This window comes from Onthophagus taurus, chromosome 6, assembly GCF_036711975.1.
Source record: "Onthophagus taurus isolate NC chromosome 6, IU_Otau_3.0, whole genome shotgun sequence".
NCBI lineage: Eukaryota > Metazoa > Arthropoda > Insecta > Coleoptera > Scarabaeidae > Onthophagus > Onthophagus taurus.
In genome coordinates, this window is record NC_091971.1 from 22,424,121 (window position 1) to 22,444,083 (window position 19,963).

At 34.0% G+C, this 19,963-nt stretch overlaps 2 protein-coding genes across 2 annotated transcripts; both read left to right on the top strand.

Annotated features, from left to right (window-relative positions):
- Positions 1-6,186: 6,186 nt before the first annotated feature.
- LOC139429999 (tigger transposable element-derived protein 1-like) lies at positions 6,187-7,765 on the top strand. The gene is made up of 2 exons (XM_071196537.1): positions 6,187-6,499; positions 7,005-7,765. The coding sequence occupies exons 1-2, from the start codon at positions 6,187-6,189 to the stop codon at positions 7,763-7,765; spliced, it is 1,074 nt and encodes a 357-aa protein (XP_071052638.1).
- Positions 7,766-9,512: 1,747 nt separating this feature from the next.
- On the top strand, positions 9,513-11,660 carry LOC139430080 (brachyurin-like). The gene is made up of 4 exons (XM_071196705.1): positions 9,513-10,554; positions 10,614-10,786; positions 10,844-11,258; positions 11,331-11,660. The coding sequence occupies exons 1-4, from the start codon at positions 10,507-10,509 to the stop codon at positions 11,508-11,510; spliced, it is 816 nt and encodes a 271-aa protein (XP_071052806.1). The 5' UTR covers positions 9,513-10,506; the 3' UTR covers positions 11,511-11,660.
- Positions 11,661-19,963: the final 8,303 nt, after the last annotated feature.

Genomic DNA, 19,963 nt, shown 5'->3' on the forward strand with positions numbered 1-19,963 from the left:
CAAGGATTGAGCTTTCGAATGAGACATTGTTTATCGAAATCGGGTGACTGGTTCTCTTGTTATAATCAAAATACTATACATGTAAAATCCTATCTAATTGGGGGCTAGAAAAATTGGGGGCTAACTTCGCATAGGTGACTTCCAGGCAGTAAAGTCACCGGAGTCGTTTAAACAATCGTATGTACTTAATTAGCAAATTTAGGGATCGGGAATTTCCATTTTCGCATTCACCATGGATCATACTTTCGATGGAGATGTTGACGACTAAAATTAGTCAAATAATAAAGGAGATAATTGACTTATTTGATTAATTAATTTTTTGTGTTTTATTCAAAATCCTTAAATATTTCGAATCGGGCATTTTGACATACAGTTGCTCACAAAATTGAGTATACGGCGGAATGGAAGATAGATAATTGTAAAAATTTCAAATAATTATTAATTTATTTTAAAGTTTGTGATATATATGTATTAACAACAATTTTATTAACTAATTTGAATTCAAAATAATCCAGTTTTCCAAATAAAATAATAACAATATTAACAATAATAAAAAATGAAACGAAATTCACGCCACAAAATTGAGTATACAGTTAGGGCAAAGTGAATAAGTTTAGTGTAGTATTATGTTTTAATAAGTTGTAAGCCCTCCATTGGCATCAATTGTCACCTGCATTCACCGTGGCATTGAGTCCACTAACTTTTTGGTTTAGTTTGGCGAGATTCTATCCCAAATTTTACAAATTTAATTTTTTAATTCGTTTTATTTTCGACTCTTGCTATTTTTTAACTGAAACCTAACTTTTCTCCATAAATGTTCAATAGGATATCCGGAGACTGTGGTAGTGTTTTTAGTTGTTTTGAAGTATTGTATAATAACCATTTCTTCATAAGGTATAATGTATCATCGGGATTATCATCTTGTTGGAACCAGAACACAGTCGGAAGGTTGACTCTTTAAGAACTTTGACGTAAATTACGATTTAAAATATCTAAATAATAACAAAATTTTGTCATATTTTCCTCAATAAACTACAGTTCCAACACCGCTGGCTGCCACAGACCCGCACAGCATATCCCCACAGTGAAACGAAATTCACGCCATAAAATTGAGTATACAATAAAGAATTTATAATAATAATCAATTATTTTTAGTGTATACCTCGAATTACTGTGTTACCACTTTACTAACATTAACATAACGTCAACAGTAAAACATGGGGTGGTTCAGTAATGCTGTGGGGATCAACGGCAGTCAGCGGCGTCTGAACTATGGAATTTATTGAAGCAAATATGACAAAATTTAGTTATTTGGATATTTTAAAACGCAAATTACGTCAAAGTCTCAAAAACTTAACCTTACGACTGTGTTCTGGTTCCAACAAGATAATGATCCAAAACATACGTCATACCTTGTGAAAGAATGATTATTATATAACACACCAAAACAACTGAAAACACCACCACAGTCTCCTGATCGTGAACCTGATATGTGAACCCCATTGAACATTTGTGGGGAGAAGTTAAATTTCAGTTAAAAAATAGCAACTGCTGAAACAAAAGCGAATTGAGAAATGAAATTTGTAAAATTTGGGATAGAATCTCGCCAAACTACACCAACAAGTTAGTGGACTCAATGTCACTGCGAATGCAGGCGATAATTGACGCCAATGGAGGGCCTACAGCGTATTAAAACATAATACCCACCTAAACTTATTCACTTTTCCTTTACTGTACACTCAATTTTGTGACGTGAATTTCGTATCATTTGTCATTATTATTAATATTGTGATTATTTTATTTGGAAAACTGGATTATTTTGTATTCAAATTAGTTAATAAGATTGCTGTTAATATATATATATATATATCACAAACTTTAAAATAAATTAATAATTATTTGAAATATTCACAATAAAATTATCTATTTTCCATTCTCCTGTATACTCAATTTTGTGAGGAACTGTATGCATTCAGCCAGCCGTAAGCTTTTATTTGAGATATAAAACATTAAAATCCGTCAAACCGTTCTTTAGTTATAGCGAATATAATCAAAATTAATTTTTTCTTATTGGGGGCTAGACTTCCAGTCGGCAGATTCGCGGGGTCATTTCAATGGCTGTACGCAGGTAATTAGTAAATTTTGAAATCAGGCATTTCCACCTTCGCATTCATTGTAGATCATACTTTCGATCGAGATGTTAATGATTAAAATTGGTCAATTAGTTAAGGAGATAATTGATGTATTTTATTAATTAGTTTTTTGTGTTTTAATCAAAATCCTTAAATACTTCGAATTGGGCAACCGACAACCGCATTCAGCCAGGCGAAAGCTATCGATTGAGATATAAAACATTAAAATCCGTCAAACCGTTCTCTAACTATAGTCGATTTAGTTTAAATTATTTTTTTTATATTGGGGGCAAACTTTCGCTAGACTTTCGGGCGTTCATACGTGCATAAACAACGAGCCGAACACGGTGTCATTCCAAGGGCTGTACAAGGTTCACGGGAGAAAATTGAAATCGGGCATTTTGTGATTTCGATACAAGAAACTACGACGAATGGAATGACGTATAGATCTTGATCATCAGCTACATCGTTTACGAGTTATCACCACTTAAAAAAGGTCATTTTTGTGTTATTTTCGAGTACCTTCGCATTATTTTGGCGTTTTAACGGAATTCGAGAAAGATTTCGAATCGGGAATTCCATTTTCGTATTGGTCAACGATTGAGCTTTCGAATGAGACATTGTTTATCGAAATCGGTTAACTGGTTCTCTTGTTATAATCAAAATACTATACAGTAGTCCCTCATTTTACGCGGTATTTTTATACGCGGATTCGCTTTAAGGTCGCCGTTCAATCACGTGATGTTCGCAAAAGTGCAAAAAAAATTTGTATAGTTCCGCTGTTGGTTAAAAGAGGTCGTCCTGAGCTCAATTCAGTTAAATTCAGTTATTCATAGCGACGCTTTTTTATATCAGCTTACAATTAGTCATCCTACCGTTGAATAATTTTATTCGTTGGAGAATATATTCCGGTGTAGTCTTACGCGATTCCTATTCTCGATATTATTTGGTGTTTTTTTCGTGTTTTTTTGGCGTTCGAATGCCTTTTGGTTTGCGAAATCTTGAGGTTTGAAGGCCCTTTTAAAGTTATTAAACGCTTTCAAAAAAACTTTATTATTTTAACTAGTCTACAAAAAAAAACATAAAATATACATTTGACGCCACTGTATTTTTCTTATGTAATTTGGTCCCCTAAACCCAAAAATCACATTTAAAATTTTTTCTATGGATACGTTTTGAAGATATGATTTTTTTAGGGGTAATTTGATTATTTTTAGCAAATCTCGAGTTAGAGATGACTGAGCTGGTCGTGCTATTCATCAAACTAAAGAGTATTGTATAGCCAATAAATGGAATTAATACTTATTCCAATCGGTTTGGTACTTTTAAAACAATGTGAAAAGGGATTTTTTTTAGACGAAATGTGAACCAAAAATTCATTCGATATCCTTGAAGACTCCGTAAAGTTTGCTCTTTTAATAAGACAACAAGGTACGCAGGATGATGGACTATGGAGAAATTACTAAAAATTATGATCTTCTATATGTAAGAGCACAGCTTTTTCCTGTACAGGGTGTCCCAATTTCGTTGTACGCATAGGCTATCTCCAAAACTAAAAGAGAAAGTAGCTTACATGTCGTGATCTCGTTTTTCGAGAAAATGCTAATGCCGAAAACTGCGAACAGCTATCGTCGTTTGTTTTCGCCCTATCGGCAAAAATTAAAAATTTTGCAAAAACGACAATCACGAATATCTCACTCATTATCAAAGATGGAGTATTATAAATAAAACATTATATGGGCAACTTTTTACGAAAAATTCAGTGAACTTTCTTTTTGTAAATGGAAACCATAGTTGGGTATGAGCTAAAACAAATTGTCATTTTCCTCTGATAACAAATATATATAGTTTGTTGGGTATATTTCTTATAGTTATTGAATAATTAACAAAAATTCTTTTTGTTCTATCTGAAACTAATGTATGTATTTAAAAGTTAATGTTGCTATAGTGATAACCATACATACTATGATGGAAAATAATGTATCAGATAATTACCAAAGTTTGTATTTAAAAATTCGCTAACAAATCTGGTATTATGTGCTGGAATGTATAACAAAACTGAATAAAACTTTACAATGAATTTCGAAAATTATGAAAAATGTAACATGATGAAATGCTATATGTTATCAGATAAGAATGCGACGTTAGCTGCGGAATTATATTTCTCAAGGTATCCGAGCTGTGCTCTCACATATAGAAGATCATAATTTTTGGTAATTTTTCCACCGATTCTCATCCTGCGTATCTTGTTGTCTTCTAAAAAGAGCAAACTTTACGTAGAAGGTGAAAAAGAATTTTTCTGCGACTCCCCACGGATATTGAATGAATTTTTGGTTCACATTTTGTCCAAAAAATATCCCTTTTTCACATATTATGGGCCATTGTTTTAAAACTACCGAACCGATTGAAATAGGTATTAATACCATTTATTGGCTACACAATAGTCTTTAATTTGATGAATAGCACAACCTGATCTGTTATATCTAACTCGAGATATCCTGCAAATAGTTAACTAACCCCTAAAAAAATCATAGCTCCAAAACGCATCCATAGAAAAAATTTTAAATGTGATTTTTGGGTTTAGGGGACCAAATTACATAAGAAAAATACAGTGGCGTCAAATGTATATTTTATGAATTTTTCTTGTAGACTAGTGTTATCAGTTAATATTGATCGATTACCACCAGCATTTATAGCTAACGATAAACTTGAAATTGCTTCTAATCAAAATTCAATTCCAAATAAATCTTTAAGAATACGTTTTCAAAATTGAAATATTTATAACTACTTGATTTACATTTCATTGTTAACCTTATTTCTTCTTGGAAGGGGGAGTATTTGTAGTGTCATATCTACAAAATCCATTTCCTAAATCCAAGATGCCACCATATATTTTTCCTTCGTCAAACAAAAAGATTTAGGGACCTTGTTTTTTTAAAAATATATCTTGGCAACAAAAATTTGTTATTATATAAAATTATTCATTCCTTTCAATAAACTCATAGAAGACACACGTGTATAAAACTGCTTGACTAATTTAATTTTGATTAAATGTTTTATTAATTATGTTGGGAAAATAAAATCTATTAACAATCCCACAACATTCAATACAACACGAAACTGTTCAAAGTTAAAATAATAAAGCAATATTTTATTCTTTAAATATCGCCATCTATAAGACGGTTGCCAAAATACCAAAGTTAGGTTGTTCAGTAGATTCCCTTACATATTTCAATAATTACGTGAAAATTACACATTTTTAGATAAAACACAATCCTGAGATAACAACAAATCTATTATACTTGTACTGTCACGGAATCTCTTCTTATATTACACATCTAGTGAATGAAGCATTGTCACCTCGTTTAAGTGCTTAATTTGTCATAAAAGTCAGTTTTTATTACACCCTTTTTATGACAAAGTTTAGTAATTTATTATTGTTAATATAACAACTATTTTATAAAATAAATTATGTCATTCACTACTACAATATGTGTACTTCAATCCTGTGTATTTACTTTTCTGTAATAATTTGGCAGAAAGTCATAAATGTGTTAGAAAGTAACCTCTATCGGCCTATATGGGCCCATATAAAAATGGCCATTGAACGGTGACCTTAACGCGGTTAAGAATTGGACACCAAAGCTTAATTTATGCGGTGGTCGATTCACTTTTACGTGGTTGCTTCACCAGAAATTTTACACGTGGCGTCGCGACGCATAGGCGCTCGACGTAAGGGAGCGCGACTCGTTGGCGTTACAGCGTATATGTTTGTGTTTTGACAATTTTTTTATAATAAATGGTAAGACATGATTTATATAAATATATACTTTTTTAGGTAGAAATGTATTTAGATTATACATATATTACGTATATTTGGATTATGTTCCTATAAATTCCTTTTTTCCTTAGTTTTGAGTGTTGTTCATTTTGCATTCAATTTTTTGTAAATAATTTTATAATTTTAGGCAACTAATATGGCAGATTCCAAACGATCTAGAAAAGTGTTATCACTGTTACAAAAATGTGCAATATTAGATGATTTAGACAAAAAATGACTGTAGCAGAAGTGGCCAGAAAAAATAGCGTTAACGAATCTTCTATACGAACTATTCGCCAAAATAAAGAAAAAATTCGAAAAAGTATCGAATCCTCAGTCCGTGAATCTTCAAAATTTGTTACGTACTCCAGAAAAGGACCTATAGAAAAGGTGGAAAACGCGTTAGCTTTGTGGATTGAGGATCAAACTCAAAAAAGAGTAGCTCTAAGCTCTGTTATAATTAGAGACAAAGCTACAAAACTATACGATAATTTTCTGAAAAATGAATCCTCTTCGTCAAATAGTGAACTGAAACCATTTGTTGCAAGTAAGGGATGGTTCGACAAATTTAAAAATCGGCACAGCCTTCATAGTTTGAAATTGATGGGAGAGTCTGCTTTAGCCGATCACGAAGCAGCAAAACTATATCCAGACAGTCTAATGAGGATAATTGAATACGGTTGTTATCTCCCACAAAAAGTATTCAATGCTGATGAGACTCTTTTGGAAAAAGATGCCTTCAAGAACATTCATATCAAAAAATGAAAAAACCGCCCCTGGCTTTAAGATGGCTAAAGATCGTCTTACTCTACTGCTTTGTTCAAATGCATCTGGAGATTTTATTACCAAACCGTTATTGGTTTATAAATCATTAAATCCTAGAGCATAAAAAAATGAAGATAAATGAAAATTACCTGAATTTGGGAGGTCGAATAGTCGTGCTTGGATCACTGGAGACATTTTTGTAGATTGGTTACAAAATTGTTTTATACCAGAAGTAGAGAATTATTTAAAAAGGAACAATATTTCATTTAAAGTTTTGTTGTTGATAGATAATGCTCCCGGTCACCCTGCTAACCGACTACAAAGCTTAAATGAAAATGTCAAGATTGAGTTTTTGCCTCCTAATAGAACCTCCCTTATTCAGCCTTTAGATCAAGGTATTATAGCTGCATTTAAAGCATATTATACCAGAATAACTTTTAAGAAGTTATTAGATAGTTTGGAAAGTGACTCGAAGCTAACTTTAACACAATGTTGGAAAAATTACAACATTGGTAATTGCATAGACAACATCGAAGAGTCCCGTCGTGAATTGAAAAAATCTACATTGAATGGTTGCTGGAGAAAAATCTGGCCAACTGTTGTCATATCGGAGAAGGGCAATGACAACGATGTCAATTTACATACTAATGACATCCAGGCTACAGTAACATTAGGCCAGTTGTTACCGGGAGTTGGATTTAGTGACCTCCAGTTGTCAGATATTGAAGAGCTACTCGAATCTCATAATTCTGAACTAACAGAAGAAGAGCTAGGAGATTTAGTAGCTAAGAATAATCAAGAATCCAGTGATAGTGACGATAATAAGGAAAACACACTCCCAGCTGAGTTAAGTCTCAAAACTGTTAATCAATGTTTAAAGATGGGAGAAGAATTAACAGATTTTTTGATAGAAAACGATCTTACTCCGCGTAGCTTAAAGGCACAACGTGAGATACTTAATGCCTTGGCACCTTATAAAAGTTTAGAGCAGAGGCTTCAAAATGAAACAAAACAATCAAAAATCACAGACTTTTTATCAAAGAAATAAGTTGATTTTTTTTATTAGTTCTCTATCAGACAAAAATATCAGTTCCTTTTTTTAACTGTAATATGTATAAATATTATTTGTTTTGTATTGTTTATTTTATTTAATATTATAATATAATGTTTATTTATAATAAAAGTATGTACATACTTTAAAAGTCGATAATTTCTTAGTCGTTAGAACCAAACCCCCCTAATTACATATAATTCAATGCTTCAATTTACGCGATTTCATGTACATGTAAAATCCTATCTAATTAGGGGCTAGAAAAATTGGGGGCTAACATCGCATAGGTTGCAACGACGACCAAGGACAGTTAACACAGGACTACCAACTGAGAAGCATCACCTAGCGTGATATAGTTTAAGTGAAACCAAACTGTTTAATTATTTAAGTTGTTTTTATGTTAATCAACAATATAACATAGTTTGAACATTTTGGTTTCACTTAAACTATATCACGCTAGGTGATGCTTCTCAGTTGGTGGTATGAACAAATCATGATTCAGAAATATTCAAATCACTGAAGAAAACTTTAACCTCAGAATCAACATTAGTACATTATAATGAAAATTTACCACTTTACGTCAGTAGTGATGCATCGGTAAGAGAAGCAGGAGCGGTGCTAGCTCACAAAATACCCGACGATACCCTAAGACCTGTTGCATTCACATCCCGTACTTTTACAGACATAGAAACCAGATATTCGACAATTGATAAAGAAGCATTAGCTATTGTCTATGCGGTAACAAAATTTCACCAATATCTGTACGGACGACATTTTTATCTTTTAACCGACCATAAACGCGAAACACCAAAAATAGCAAGTAATCGATTGTTAAGATGGGCGATGTTATTGAACAGTTATAATTACACCATCAGATATACACCCGGATAACAAAATTAAGCGGCGGACGCTTTGTCAAGATTACCTATCTATGAAGATACACCAAGTAAAAATGAAGCGATTGGTCTACCAAAGCGAGGACATCTGCTGCACCTACGAGTTAAACATCTGCCGATGTCAAGAAAAGAATTACAGAAAGAAGTTTTTAGGGATTACGTGTTGTGCAAAATAATACCATATATTAAAACATATTGGCTTGATAAAGATATACTTCCAAATGAACTGATCCCATATTACGAAAAAAGGGATGAGCTATCGTATGAGGAAGATATGATTCTTTGGAAGGGAAGGATATGTATTCCAGAAAAACTTCCCAAAACAATACTAAAGATGTTGCATGAGGGACACGCGGGAATCACAGGAATGCAGAGTATGGCGAAATTACACGTCTACTGGCCAAATATCAACAACGATATACAAAAGTTTATAGAACATTGCGAGTATTGTCAAAGTTCGAGAAAGAGTACCCAACATCTACCTCTATATTCATGGGCAGCACCACCAGTTCCGTGGTCACGAATCCATCTGGATTTTGCAGGACCGTTTGAAGGAAGAATGTGGTTAGTGGTTATCGACGCCTACTCCAAACGGATTTAACAGAACAAAATGGAAACACAACAACAAGAAAAACGTAAACATTTTAATTTCTAATTGTTCTAATTGAGGTCTAATTGTTCTGCCTTGTTATCGATTCTTGATGCCAAGTGTTAGTGAAACTAAATTCTTCATCTGCGGCAGTGGCTGCTGTTTTGTCGGAGGCAGGTGTGGTTGGTGTCATCAACCTCCTCGTGTTTTGGTAGGTTTTGGTGCGTGCAGCGCAGGTTTGGGTTGGTGTATGGTTATTGAGTTGAGCATCGATTCTATGGACATGGGGATTGTTAAGCCACACTATAGTAGTATTCACGATAGTATTCCGCGATTAAGAAGACGAAGCTGAAGATTTGAGCATTCTACCAAGTGTAACGCTTAAGTATTTTGATCTTTTGTTGTGGGTAAGCCAGGTGTTCTCGAATTGTGTTCTAAGCTTTCTGTAGATAGGTTTATTGTTTACATAAAAACATGTTAACTCCGTTTTGCTGGCGTTAGGTTGAAGATGCCTTCTTCAGAAGTACTTTTGCAGATTCTCGACATCGGCTCTCAGGATCTTCTCTAATTCTTCGAACGATATACATCTTCTTTTAAGAGCTCTGTCATCGGCGTAGCCGTGCTTTTTATACTTTATTTCTTTCGTTATAAACACGAAAGCTTTCACAGCCGGTGTTAATTAAACTAAAACTAGAACTAACACTAGCACTATCACTAGAACTAACAGAAACAAGTTCGAAACACTTCGAACCTATCAAATTCGAATCAGTATTCTTGTGTCTTGCTAACTTTAGCGATCTCTTTATCGATAGCACACTCCTACGAAGTTCTCATTTGCTTTCTAGTTAAGTCTACAGCTTATTCTTGACAAGACAAAGCTTAACGAAAACATTTTATAACGTGTAAATGAAAAAGTCAACTCCAAAATTCGATACAGTACATACATACATTGTTTTCAGTATTTGATATCAATGATAATAAGATGATTCATCGCTGCAATGGTGGAAAGAAATTGGGTTAAAAATACCGCGATATATATTTTTAAATTTAATCTAAATTCTGAAGATTTACGTACTTACTAGTAAAATAAACCTATTTATCCTGGGATATAGCGAAATAATCCTTTATCAAGAAAATGAGATGCCTAATACTTGGATTTTTGATAACAAAGTAATTATTAAAACAGAAATTATATATTTTTTATTTATTTTGTTCAATACTTTTATGCAGGAAAGATAATTTTCTGCTTTAAAATGTTAAAACTATTCGTTTTTATAATTTCATTAGGTTTCGTATTTGGGGTAAGTAATGTTCATTATTACAATAAATTATTAAAAATTATTAAATTTTATTTAATAAGGATACCAATGATTTCGATAATCAATCGCGAATTATAAGTGGAACATTGGCTCAAGCGGGGCAATATCCGTGGATGGTAGCCATAACTGTAACACGAAGTCAACGCACAGTGTTTTGTGGAGGTTCTCTTATTTCCGAAAATCGCGTTTTAACAGCAGCTCACTGCGTAGATGGGTAAAAATCTTTTTAAAATTTGTGAATAATATTTTTATCGTACTATTATTACCATAGTAATGAAGTCCGAAGACTTTCCTTAAATTTTGGAGGAGTCAGATTGGGACCAAACGAAGATAATCGCCAGACAGTTCTAATAACGGAAATTAGGAATACCACCATTACAGTTCATGAACAATATAATCCTATATACATGGAACACGATATTGCAATAATACGATTGACAAATAATATTGTATTTAATGATCGAATTCAAAGGATACAATTGCCAACAACAGCTAACCCTATTACGGTGAGTGACGGCCAGCTAGTTCGCGTTAGCGGATGGGGTATGGAAAGTACTGCTGCCAATGGTTTAAGTGATCGTTTAAGATGGGCTGATCTTACCGTAAATTCTACATCTTGTGGTACACATTTTGATCGGGATATAATTATTTGCGCTTATTCAATTAATGGAAACAATATTTGTGATGTAAGATTATTAATTTTTACAATTTTCCTATAAGAAAAATAAAACTAAACTTGTGTTAACTAAACTTTTTAGGGTGATTTCGGAAGTCCTATTGTCAACTACAATTCACTAAATGTAGGTAGTTCTGTTCTGGTGGGAGTTGCTAGCTTTCTACTTGGAGATGGTTGTGGTACTACGTCACCAGCTGGATTTACACGTATCTCGGATACAAGCATTTTAAGTTGGATAAATGAGCAACTCCGGTTACCATAATATTCAAGAACAAAATACTGAAGCACCTAATTATTAGATTTAATTTAAGTATCCTGTATTACCAAACTGTTGAAAATGTATGCCGTAATGTTAACTTTGAAAATTTTTAATTATCTATAAAGAAATTTAATGAGTAAATAAAAACTGTAATAAAATTTTAATTGTTTAATTAATTTTTGCAATGAAAATTTGTTTGTAATGACTTATTGCTAAATCATCAAATGGCAAAAATATTGGTGTTAAACGTATATGTTGTAGTGCGCAAGATTCGCTTATCTGGCGGTACAATTTCATTTGAGTGTGATTTTAGTGTACATAGACGACACCACAGAAGAAATCCATTATTTCTGATAGAGTGAAACAAACTGAAATATTAGAAACGGTAACACAAACGATAGGCAATAAGAAGGAAAAGAAAAGAGCGGAGTGGGGTTGAAGAATGCAAAAAAGCCATAGAGGAAAGGAATGAAGCATACAGAAAATATAGGGAAAGCAGAACAAGAGAAAGAAGAGCAACCTTTGAAGGAGTGAGACGAAAAGCAGGCAAGATATGACGTAACCGTAAAATAAAACAGGAAAATGGTAAAAAACAGCTTATATGTAATCTAAAGGAGGTACATATGTAAACCGCGGTCAACTCTGAGTGAGAATGCCGTAGGAGAGTCAAGTTCTAAGAATGATACACCGAGAAGAACAAGGGGAAGAGGTAGGACCTCCAACATAAGAGGAGGTTAAACAAGGTATTTAGGCACAAAGAAACAACAAGATGCTCAGTATTGATAATCTTCCTCCAGAGCTGTACAAGATAGGAAGCGAACACATAATAACTGAACTGCACTTATTAACCCATTAAGTACTAGCGTGCCATATATGGAGAGCTAAGAGTGTACAACTTTGAAAGGTCAGCGTTTGAAATCATAATGGGTAAAACGTATGCCACCTAGAATAGAGACTACTATGAGCGGTAGGGACTGCTTGACTACTTTGCCCGATATAAGGTAGTCGCAGAAGTGCTAATATTTGATGGAGTGTTATCTCATCGAGATGGAAACATCACAAGCTCTGCTGATAAACATCACGTTATAAGAAACCATGCATTTCCATCGGAAACTTGGACAATATTAGGCAGACATAAATCAAAAATAGGTGAAGTAGAAATGAATATCTGCGAAATATAGTAGCGTATAGTATAGAGGAGGATTAAGCTTGACAGCTGTAGTGGAGAAGATTGAAGGGAAACAGCTCAAATTATATGGCTGCCTAATTCGGAATGGATGAGGAAACAATACCCAATTCAAAAATGTTCAATATGACGTGAAGGAAGAAGAAGAAGAGGTAAAGAAACAATCCAGAAAAGGAGAAAAGTGTTAATTATTGAGACAATAAAGGGTTATAACAAAAAAAAACATCAAAGAAAAGCTACTGGGATTCCGGCGACGATCTGCGCAACACAGCGGTTTGCAATACAATGTGTCAGGATCGCTTTGTATGAATTAGGGTGTGTTTACGTTGGAGCTGCGATAAACGATAATAGCGACGATACTACCAAAACAACGAAATTGTTGTCAGTTTTATATGCAGGTGTTTATATTGGAACGAAAGCTGCGATAAACGATAAGAACAACAATGAGAGCAGCGATAAGAGCTGCGCAAAATGAATTGAAAACGATTTGTCAGAACAAATCTGTTGTGGTAATTTTTATCTTTTTGGTCCCACAAGGGGGATCTAACAAAAATTTCACTAATAATTAAACAGTCGATATCCATGCCAACCACACCTGATAATAGCAAAGAAAATAGGGAATACGATTAGCGTCGCTCTTATCGTTAGTCGGGTGTCAAGCTTGTGACAATTCGTCGCTCCAATATAAACACTTGCATATAAAACAATGACAACAATTTCGTTATTTTGCTAGTATCGTTTATGGAAAGCTCCAACGTAAACGCACCCTTATACGTTTCATGCGTTGCGTAGATAACAATAACCTCGGCTAAAATGGCAAAACTCCGGCCCTTGATAAATAAAATAAAAAAGAACTTTATGAAGTATTATGCACTCGATTATGTACTCGAGTATTCTATGATCAAAGTACGATAGATCAAAAATAAAATAAATTTTGACAATGTAGGGAAATAGGTATGTAGCAGTTGGTAACACCGGAATACTTGAAAATACAAACTTTGAATTGACAATTAGAAACTGTTAAAACACAAAATATATTCACCTGAAAAAAATGTTTGATGTACACCTCCCAAAATAAGAGAAATTGCTCAGAGTCAATGTCCTCATCATTGTGGACCTTGTATTCGATGCTAAGAACGTGTTTAAACATCCATAGACAAAAATTGTCACACTGACAACTAGAAAAATTAATGACCCAATGTCACCAACTTGAACTGATTCCATAAAATGTTACTAAAATCTCATTACAGCATCGGATGCTCTAAGAAGTCTCATTACAGCACCCGTTTGAGTACTGTTATAGCTTCCATTACCGTAGCGAATTACAAAAAATATTTTTTTGAACAAGAGAAATATTTTTTGTAATTCGCGAAGCTAATGAAAGCCGGTAATGAGATTCCTTACAGCATCCGATGCTGTAATGAGATTTTAGTAACATTTTATGGACGCCGAGCAGACAACTTTCGATTGGTGTTCTGAAAACCGGAAATCAGTTAATGTTAACCACAAAATATTGAAAATCGTAAAGTAGTAATAAGTAATACTTGCAGTTTTGACAGCTTAATACAGATACTTTGCCATTCATACTGTTATAGTACCTCCTTCCAAACTCTAGTTGACAAAACTGATAATTTGTTGATGAAGTTGCTTCAAAAGCTTATGAAAGAAGGGGTTTCCAAGACAATTTAGCTTGATCGTTCAAAAATATTGATTGAAAAGCTAACCCCCAAACCTCAACCCCAGGGAATTTACTTATATGACGCCACGTATACCCTTTCCCAGTTACTAGACAATATAGATAATTACCTGCCAAAATCATTAAAGGTAGTTACCAAATGTAACAAATACGAAAAAAACATTACCGAAACAGAAAATGCATTTTTATTATTACCGTCAGATACCTATACTCAGCACAAGTTCGAGCAACTTCTGCAAGAATCCCTTAAACCTGTGGCTGTCAACTGTTGCTGTGGAGAAAAAACTATGAAAGTACCGGTTATAATTTACCCATATGTAATTTTTGAAACCTTCACAGCATGTCAACTTTCTTTTGAAATTTTTCCAAAAGTTATAGTGGTGGAAAATATCAGCTCCCATTTGAAGGGTGTAGTACACTACTTTGGAGGTGTATCAGCCAAAACTGGACACTTCGTGTTTTATTGTCACAAAAATTGTGTTTGGCAAAAGTACGATGATTTAAAAAGCTCAAATTAATAAAGCTCCTCAATAAAGAAGAAAATGTGTAACAACGTACAGACCATCGTATACGTCAAATAAAGTTTATTGCGAAATGTAAGGTCATTTGTAACGCTACCAACGAGTTTTTCAAAAAAACTCACTGTTAAACACCCGCTTTAATGCACCTTATTAACCCTAGTACAATATTTTAAAAAAAATCGCCGGTTCTTAATTAATGATTTTGACCTATTTTATTTAAAAAGTTCAGATGCTAGAGTAGAATTTTTGAACTGAGACTTTTTAAATTGCTTTCTTCTTAAGAATTATGGGCCATATCACCCGACAAAAGATTAAGTTACAAATTGCTTAATATTAATCAAGCAAACCGAAATAAAATTTATGGGGGCTGAGAACATGGAACCTTCAAAGTTGGGTCTTAAATTTTTAAAATATTGAATATATTCGTAATATATTAAGCTAGAAAAACCAAATTTGGTATACGTTATGAGTGTACCGAGAGTATTAATTGGTAGCAAGTTGAGATCAATTGGGTTGATTAAGGGTGATGGTACCCTAAATTTTGACAGATTGTTTTAACCTTTTGGCGGATTTAATACATTACTACTTCATTTCATGTGGAATTTAATTCTAAAACTTTTCTTTTATTTTTTTTTTAAAGTTTGTTTTTGTCGTTTTCAAAAAAAATTTAAATAACTAAAGACACGTATTTTGTAGTGTTACTTAAAATAAGCGAAAATTCAGTTTATTCAGTTATCCATAAATCCCAGCCATAAACTTAAAACAATAATAACTCCGTAACCAATACGATTTGGGTCACCAAATTTCACACACACGTCACTCTTACCCCGACGAACAGGTTACAACCCCCATTTGGTAAAAAAAAATTTTTTTCAACCTCCACCCCCGAAAAAGTGATGTTTTCGCCCTGATGGGCACCTTCGAATTAAACCAAATTCTACCACATAATAGAACACAGTTCATTATGTTCACGTTTTTTTATCAATTTTCAAAACACCGCAACCCTTAACGGTTTTCGAGAAAAAAAATCATTCTTATAAACCGCGGATGGGACTTTAGGGGTGAATTTGACCCCGATGGGCACTTCTCAAATTGATGAAATTTTAGGACGATCCATAACTTTTGGATTTTGAGAAAGATGGAACGCTGATCTACCCTTCAAAACACTTGTTTCGTGGCCAATTTTTAAATATATTACTGTGATCTGTCTCCTAAAATCTTTGATGGAAATTGATTTCTTTCCATGAATTCTTCTATATAGCAAGGAGTTTATAACAGTCGTATCAATTATTATCCTTGTGAATATACACCAGTACCATTTCTTACCCCTTATTGCTATAGAATGTTTTTCTAGGAGCCATACATGATCCCACCCATGTATGGATTATAATGGCGAATCAGTCTTGGCTGAGCAACTTACACTTTTAATTTATATACTCTGTTCCATCTTGCAACTGATGCTACTGGTTTCATAGTATCAAAATGTGTGGCCATACAAACACATTTCTTATCATTCCATTTTATCAGCAATATTTGGTTTTCGCTATAAAATCTTTGATCATAGGATTCTGGAGCTAACTTTCTAGGTCTTTGGATGGTCGCAACACACATTCTGCGTTGTCCGATTCTCGCTGATAGCACCTGCATTTCTCTTAATTGACGAAATAAGGCATGATTGCTAAAAAAATTATCAATTATTATTAAAAAATTATTTATAGCTTTTTGGACTATAGCAATTAGTGAGCAAAAGAAATAGCAATATTGATCTTCGCCACAAAGTGCCCAGAGTTTGTAACCAAATTGTATTGGCTTACCCTTCATAAACTGTTTCAGTAAGTGGTGAGTGGTGCGCGTAAGATCTTACAATCATTTTATTTATTATGCGTCCGAGTGTGATTGCGTTGAGAGCATCCGTCCCTGCATGGATTCACTTGTGGATCCCTACAGTCACCATCCCTTTGAATTTTTTGTACTATGTATCGCAACTTATTTGAATGATGGGCCTAAAATTAGCCGTCTCTTTAACAAGGCTAATTCTGGAAATATAAGAAATTTCTTGAATAGGATTGAATGGCGGTCTGTCTTTGCAGGGATGAACGTAGAGAGCATAGTTGAGGCGTTTTATGAACGCGTTAATTATATAATTAATAAAGATGTTCCTAAGCGCGCCTTATCCAGAAAACGCTTTCCCTCATTGGTACAAACGCTCTACCATTAGAGTTGTTAAAGAGAAGCTACGTTTTCACAAATAATGGAAATCCTCAGGTCATCACAATGATTACTTGACTTTCGCTATGAGCCTATCTGAATTCCGTTGAGGTGGGGGTGTCCAGGAACCCGAGGGAGATCTGGACCTTCATTAATTCGAAAAAGGGTTCTGCGTCTGGCATGCCAGCATGCATGATTTCTGCTGATGGATCGACTGTGAACTCGGGTCCTGATATCTCATCTGCGTTCGGAGAGTACTTCTCGTCGGTTTTTGTAGATGGCACCATCGATCGTTCAGCGATTTCCGGTGGCACGGGTGTTTCACCTTGGTTTTCTGTGGATGCGGTTCTTAACATTCTGTCACACCTTGACAAGTCATCTAGCCCAGGCCCAGATGGTATTCCTTCATCCTTCATAAAGGAGTTTGCTAGTGAACTGTCTTCACCCCTGTTTTTAATTTTTTCGAAGTCATTACTTGAAGGGCTATTTCCGAGCAAGTCTATTCTCTCGGCTATTCCCAAGGTTTTTGAGAAAATTCTCCAGGAATACTTTAGCCAGTCGATTACGCACTCTTTTATTCATGAACAACACGGTTTCTTGCCTGGACGATCGGCTGAGACTATTTGCCCATTCTGCCCTAAATGAAAACTCTCAAGTCGATGCTATTTACACAGATTATTCTAAAGCCTTCGACAAGATTGACCATACAATTCTTGTTCAAAAACTCTCTTCCTTTAACATCCCAAATGGCATTGTTCACTGGATTATATCATATTTATCAGATAGAAGCCAGGCAGTCAAGGTTGGTAGCTTTCTATCCGGTTATAAGTCCATCTCTTCCGGTGTGCCCCAAGGCAGCCATCTTGGACCAACATTATTTTTAATTTATATTAATGATATTGCTTCCTGCTTTAAGTTTTCCAAATTCCTGCTATATGCAGATGATAATAAAATATTTACAAATATAACATCAAGTCTCGACTGTCTACGACTTCAGGAAGACCTTGACCGTTTGCATGACTACTGTCTCGTCAACAAACTTCATCTTAATTACAATTGTCAAAAAATTACGTTTACATGGAAACGATATCCGGTTAACTTTCATTACAGCTTTAACGGCAGAGCTATTGCGTCCACTGACAGAGTGAAGGATCTTGGTATTACACTTGATTCCAAATTGTGATTCCACCTTCATATCGACCTTATGGTGAAAAAAGCATTACGTAACTTGGGGTTCGTTATCAGAATAAGCAGAAGTTTCACCAATGTTACCTGTATAAAGTCCCTTTATATGGCATTTGTAAACAGTGTATTAAGCTATGGTCTATCGTGATCGCATCGAAACCATTCAACGTCGCTTTGTTCGTCACTTGGCGTATAAATATTATCTTCCGTACTGCGATTACGACAGACGCTGTACGGTTTTCAACCTATTGCCTCTAAGACAACGGCGGCTCTTGTCTGACCTGGTCTTTCTTTTCAAAATTGTTTACGGCATGCTGGATGTCCCCGAGCTGAATTTTAATGTTCCACAGCGCTTCACCCGGAATAATATCACTTTTCGTTTGCGCACATCTAATACGAATACTTATTCTAATTCGCCAATCATACGAGTTCTTAATACTTACAACCAGAGCTTAAACCATGTTTCTCTATTTGGGCCGTCATTGCGTTCGTTTAAAGATTCCGTGTTGCGCGATATTGTTTAGTTGCGAACCACTTTAATTCTAAATAAAATTCTTGAATGACGATGAAAATTTATTAAATTAGTTCGGTGCTTCGACATTATATTGTCTTCATCGGGCACGACTAAGAATATTAAACAAAAAGAGAAAAACTTGTCAAAAAATAAATCAAAATTATTACGATACTAAGCTTAACTACCTTAATTATCATGATACTAATCCTTATTTAGAAAGTAAATATTTACCGTCAATTTGGAAGAATACGTGGTTGAGTTGTAAGAAAAGTCCGGACAAAATGAAAAACCATCAAAGCCAACAGCGGTGAACAATTATGGTAAAAACAAAAAGGTGGAAAAAGGTTTGTCAAACTCTATAAAGGGAAATATGAAGAGGAAATAGATATTTAAATTTGTAAGGTGGTGAAAGGATGATTTAAAATTATTGAGTTCAGGCAGAAATAAAAATCTGAAAAATAAATCGAAAAATAAATTTAGAAATAAAAAAGGAGAACGAGCAGATGGTGACTTACGTCAAAAGTGTTTTTTTTTGTAAAACATAAAGTAAAAAACGGAGATTGTGGAAAGAAAATGGGAAATAAATTTTCATCGTCATTCAAGAATTTTATTTATCTTTCTACGATTAACTTAGAGTCAATTCTAGCCAAAACACTTTAATTCTGTATTAACTTCGTAAAAATATTGTAACTACTTTTCTTTATATTTAAATTTCTTGCTTGTGTTTCTAAGCGTATTGTCTCTTTATGAAATATAATGTTAATTCGATATTTTGTGAGGATGCTTCACTGGGGATGTTCTCCCTGTTTGCGTCCCAAATTGTAATAAATAAATAAAAATAAATTCATGTGTATACCTACTGGTAGTTACTAGCCCAATGTTGCTATTCATCCACATTCTTGTTCTGTGAAGTCATTTAGGGTTAAAAAAATTATAATAAGAGTTCTTTTCTTCTTCTTACAATGTTTTTAAATTCATATTGTCCCATATTAAAAATTTGATCATTTTTGTTAATTCATATTTACGCTTAAAACGTTGAATTAATGGAAATTGCATAGATGTGCTAAAATCCTTCTTAAACAAATACTATTTTTCTGACCAAATATTAATAATGTTAAATATTTAAAAAAATCATTTTGCGCTAAC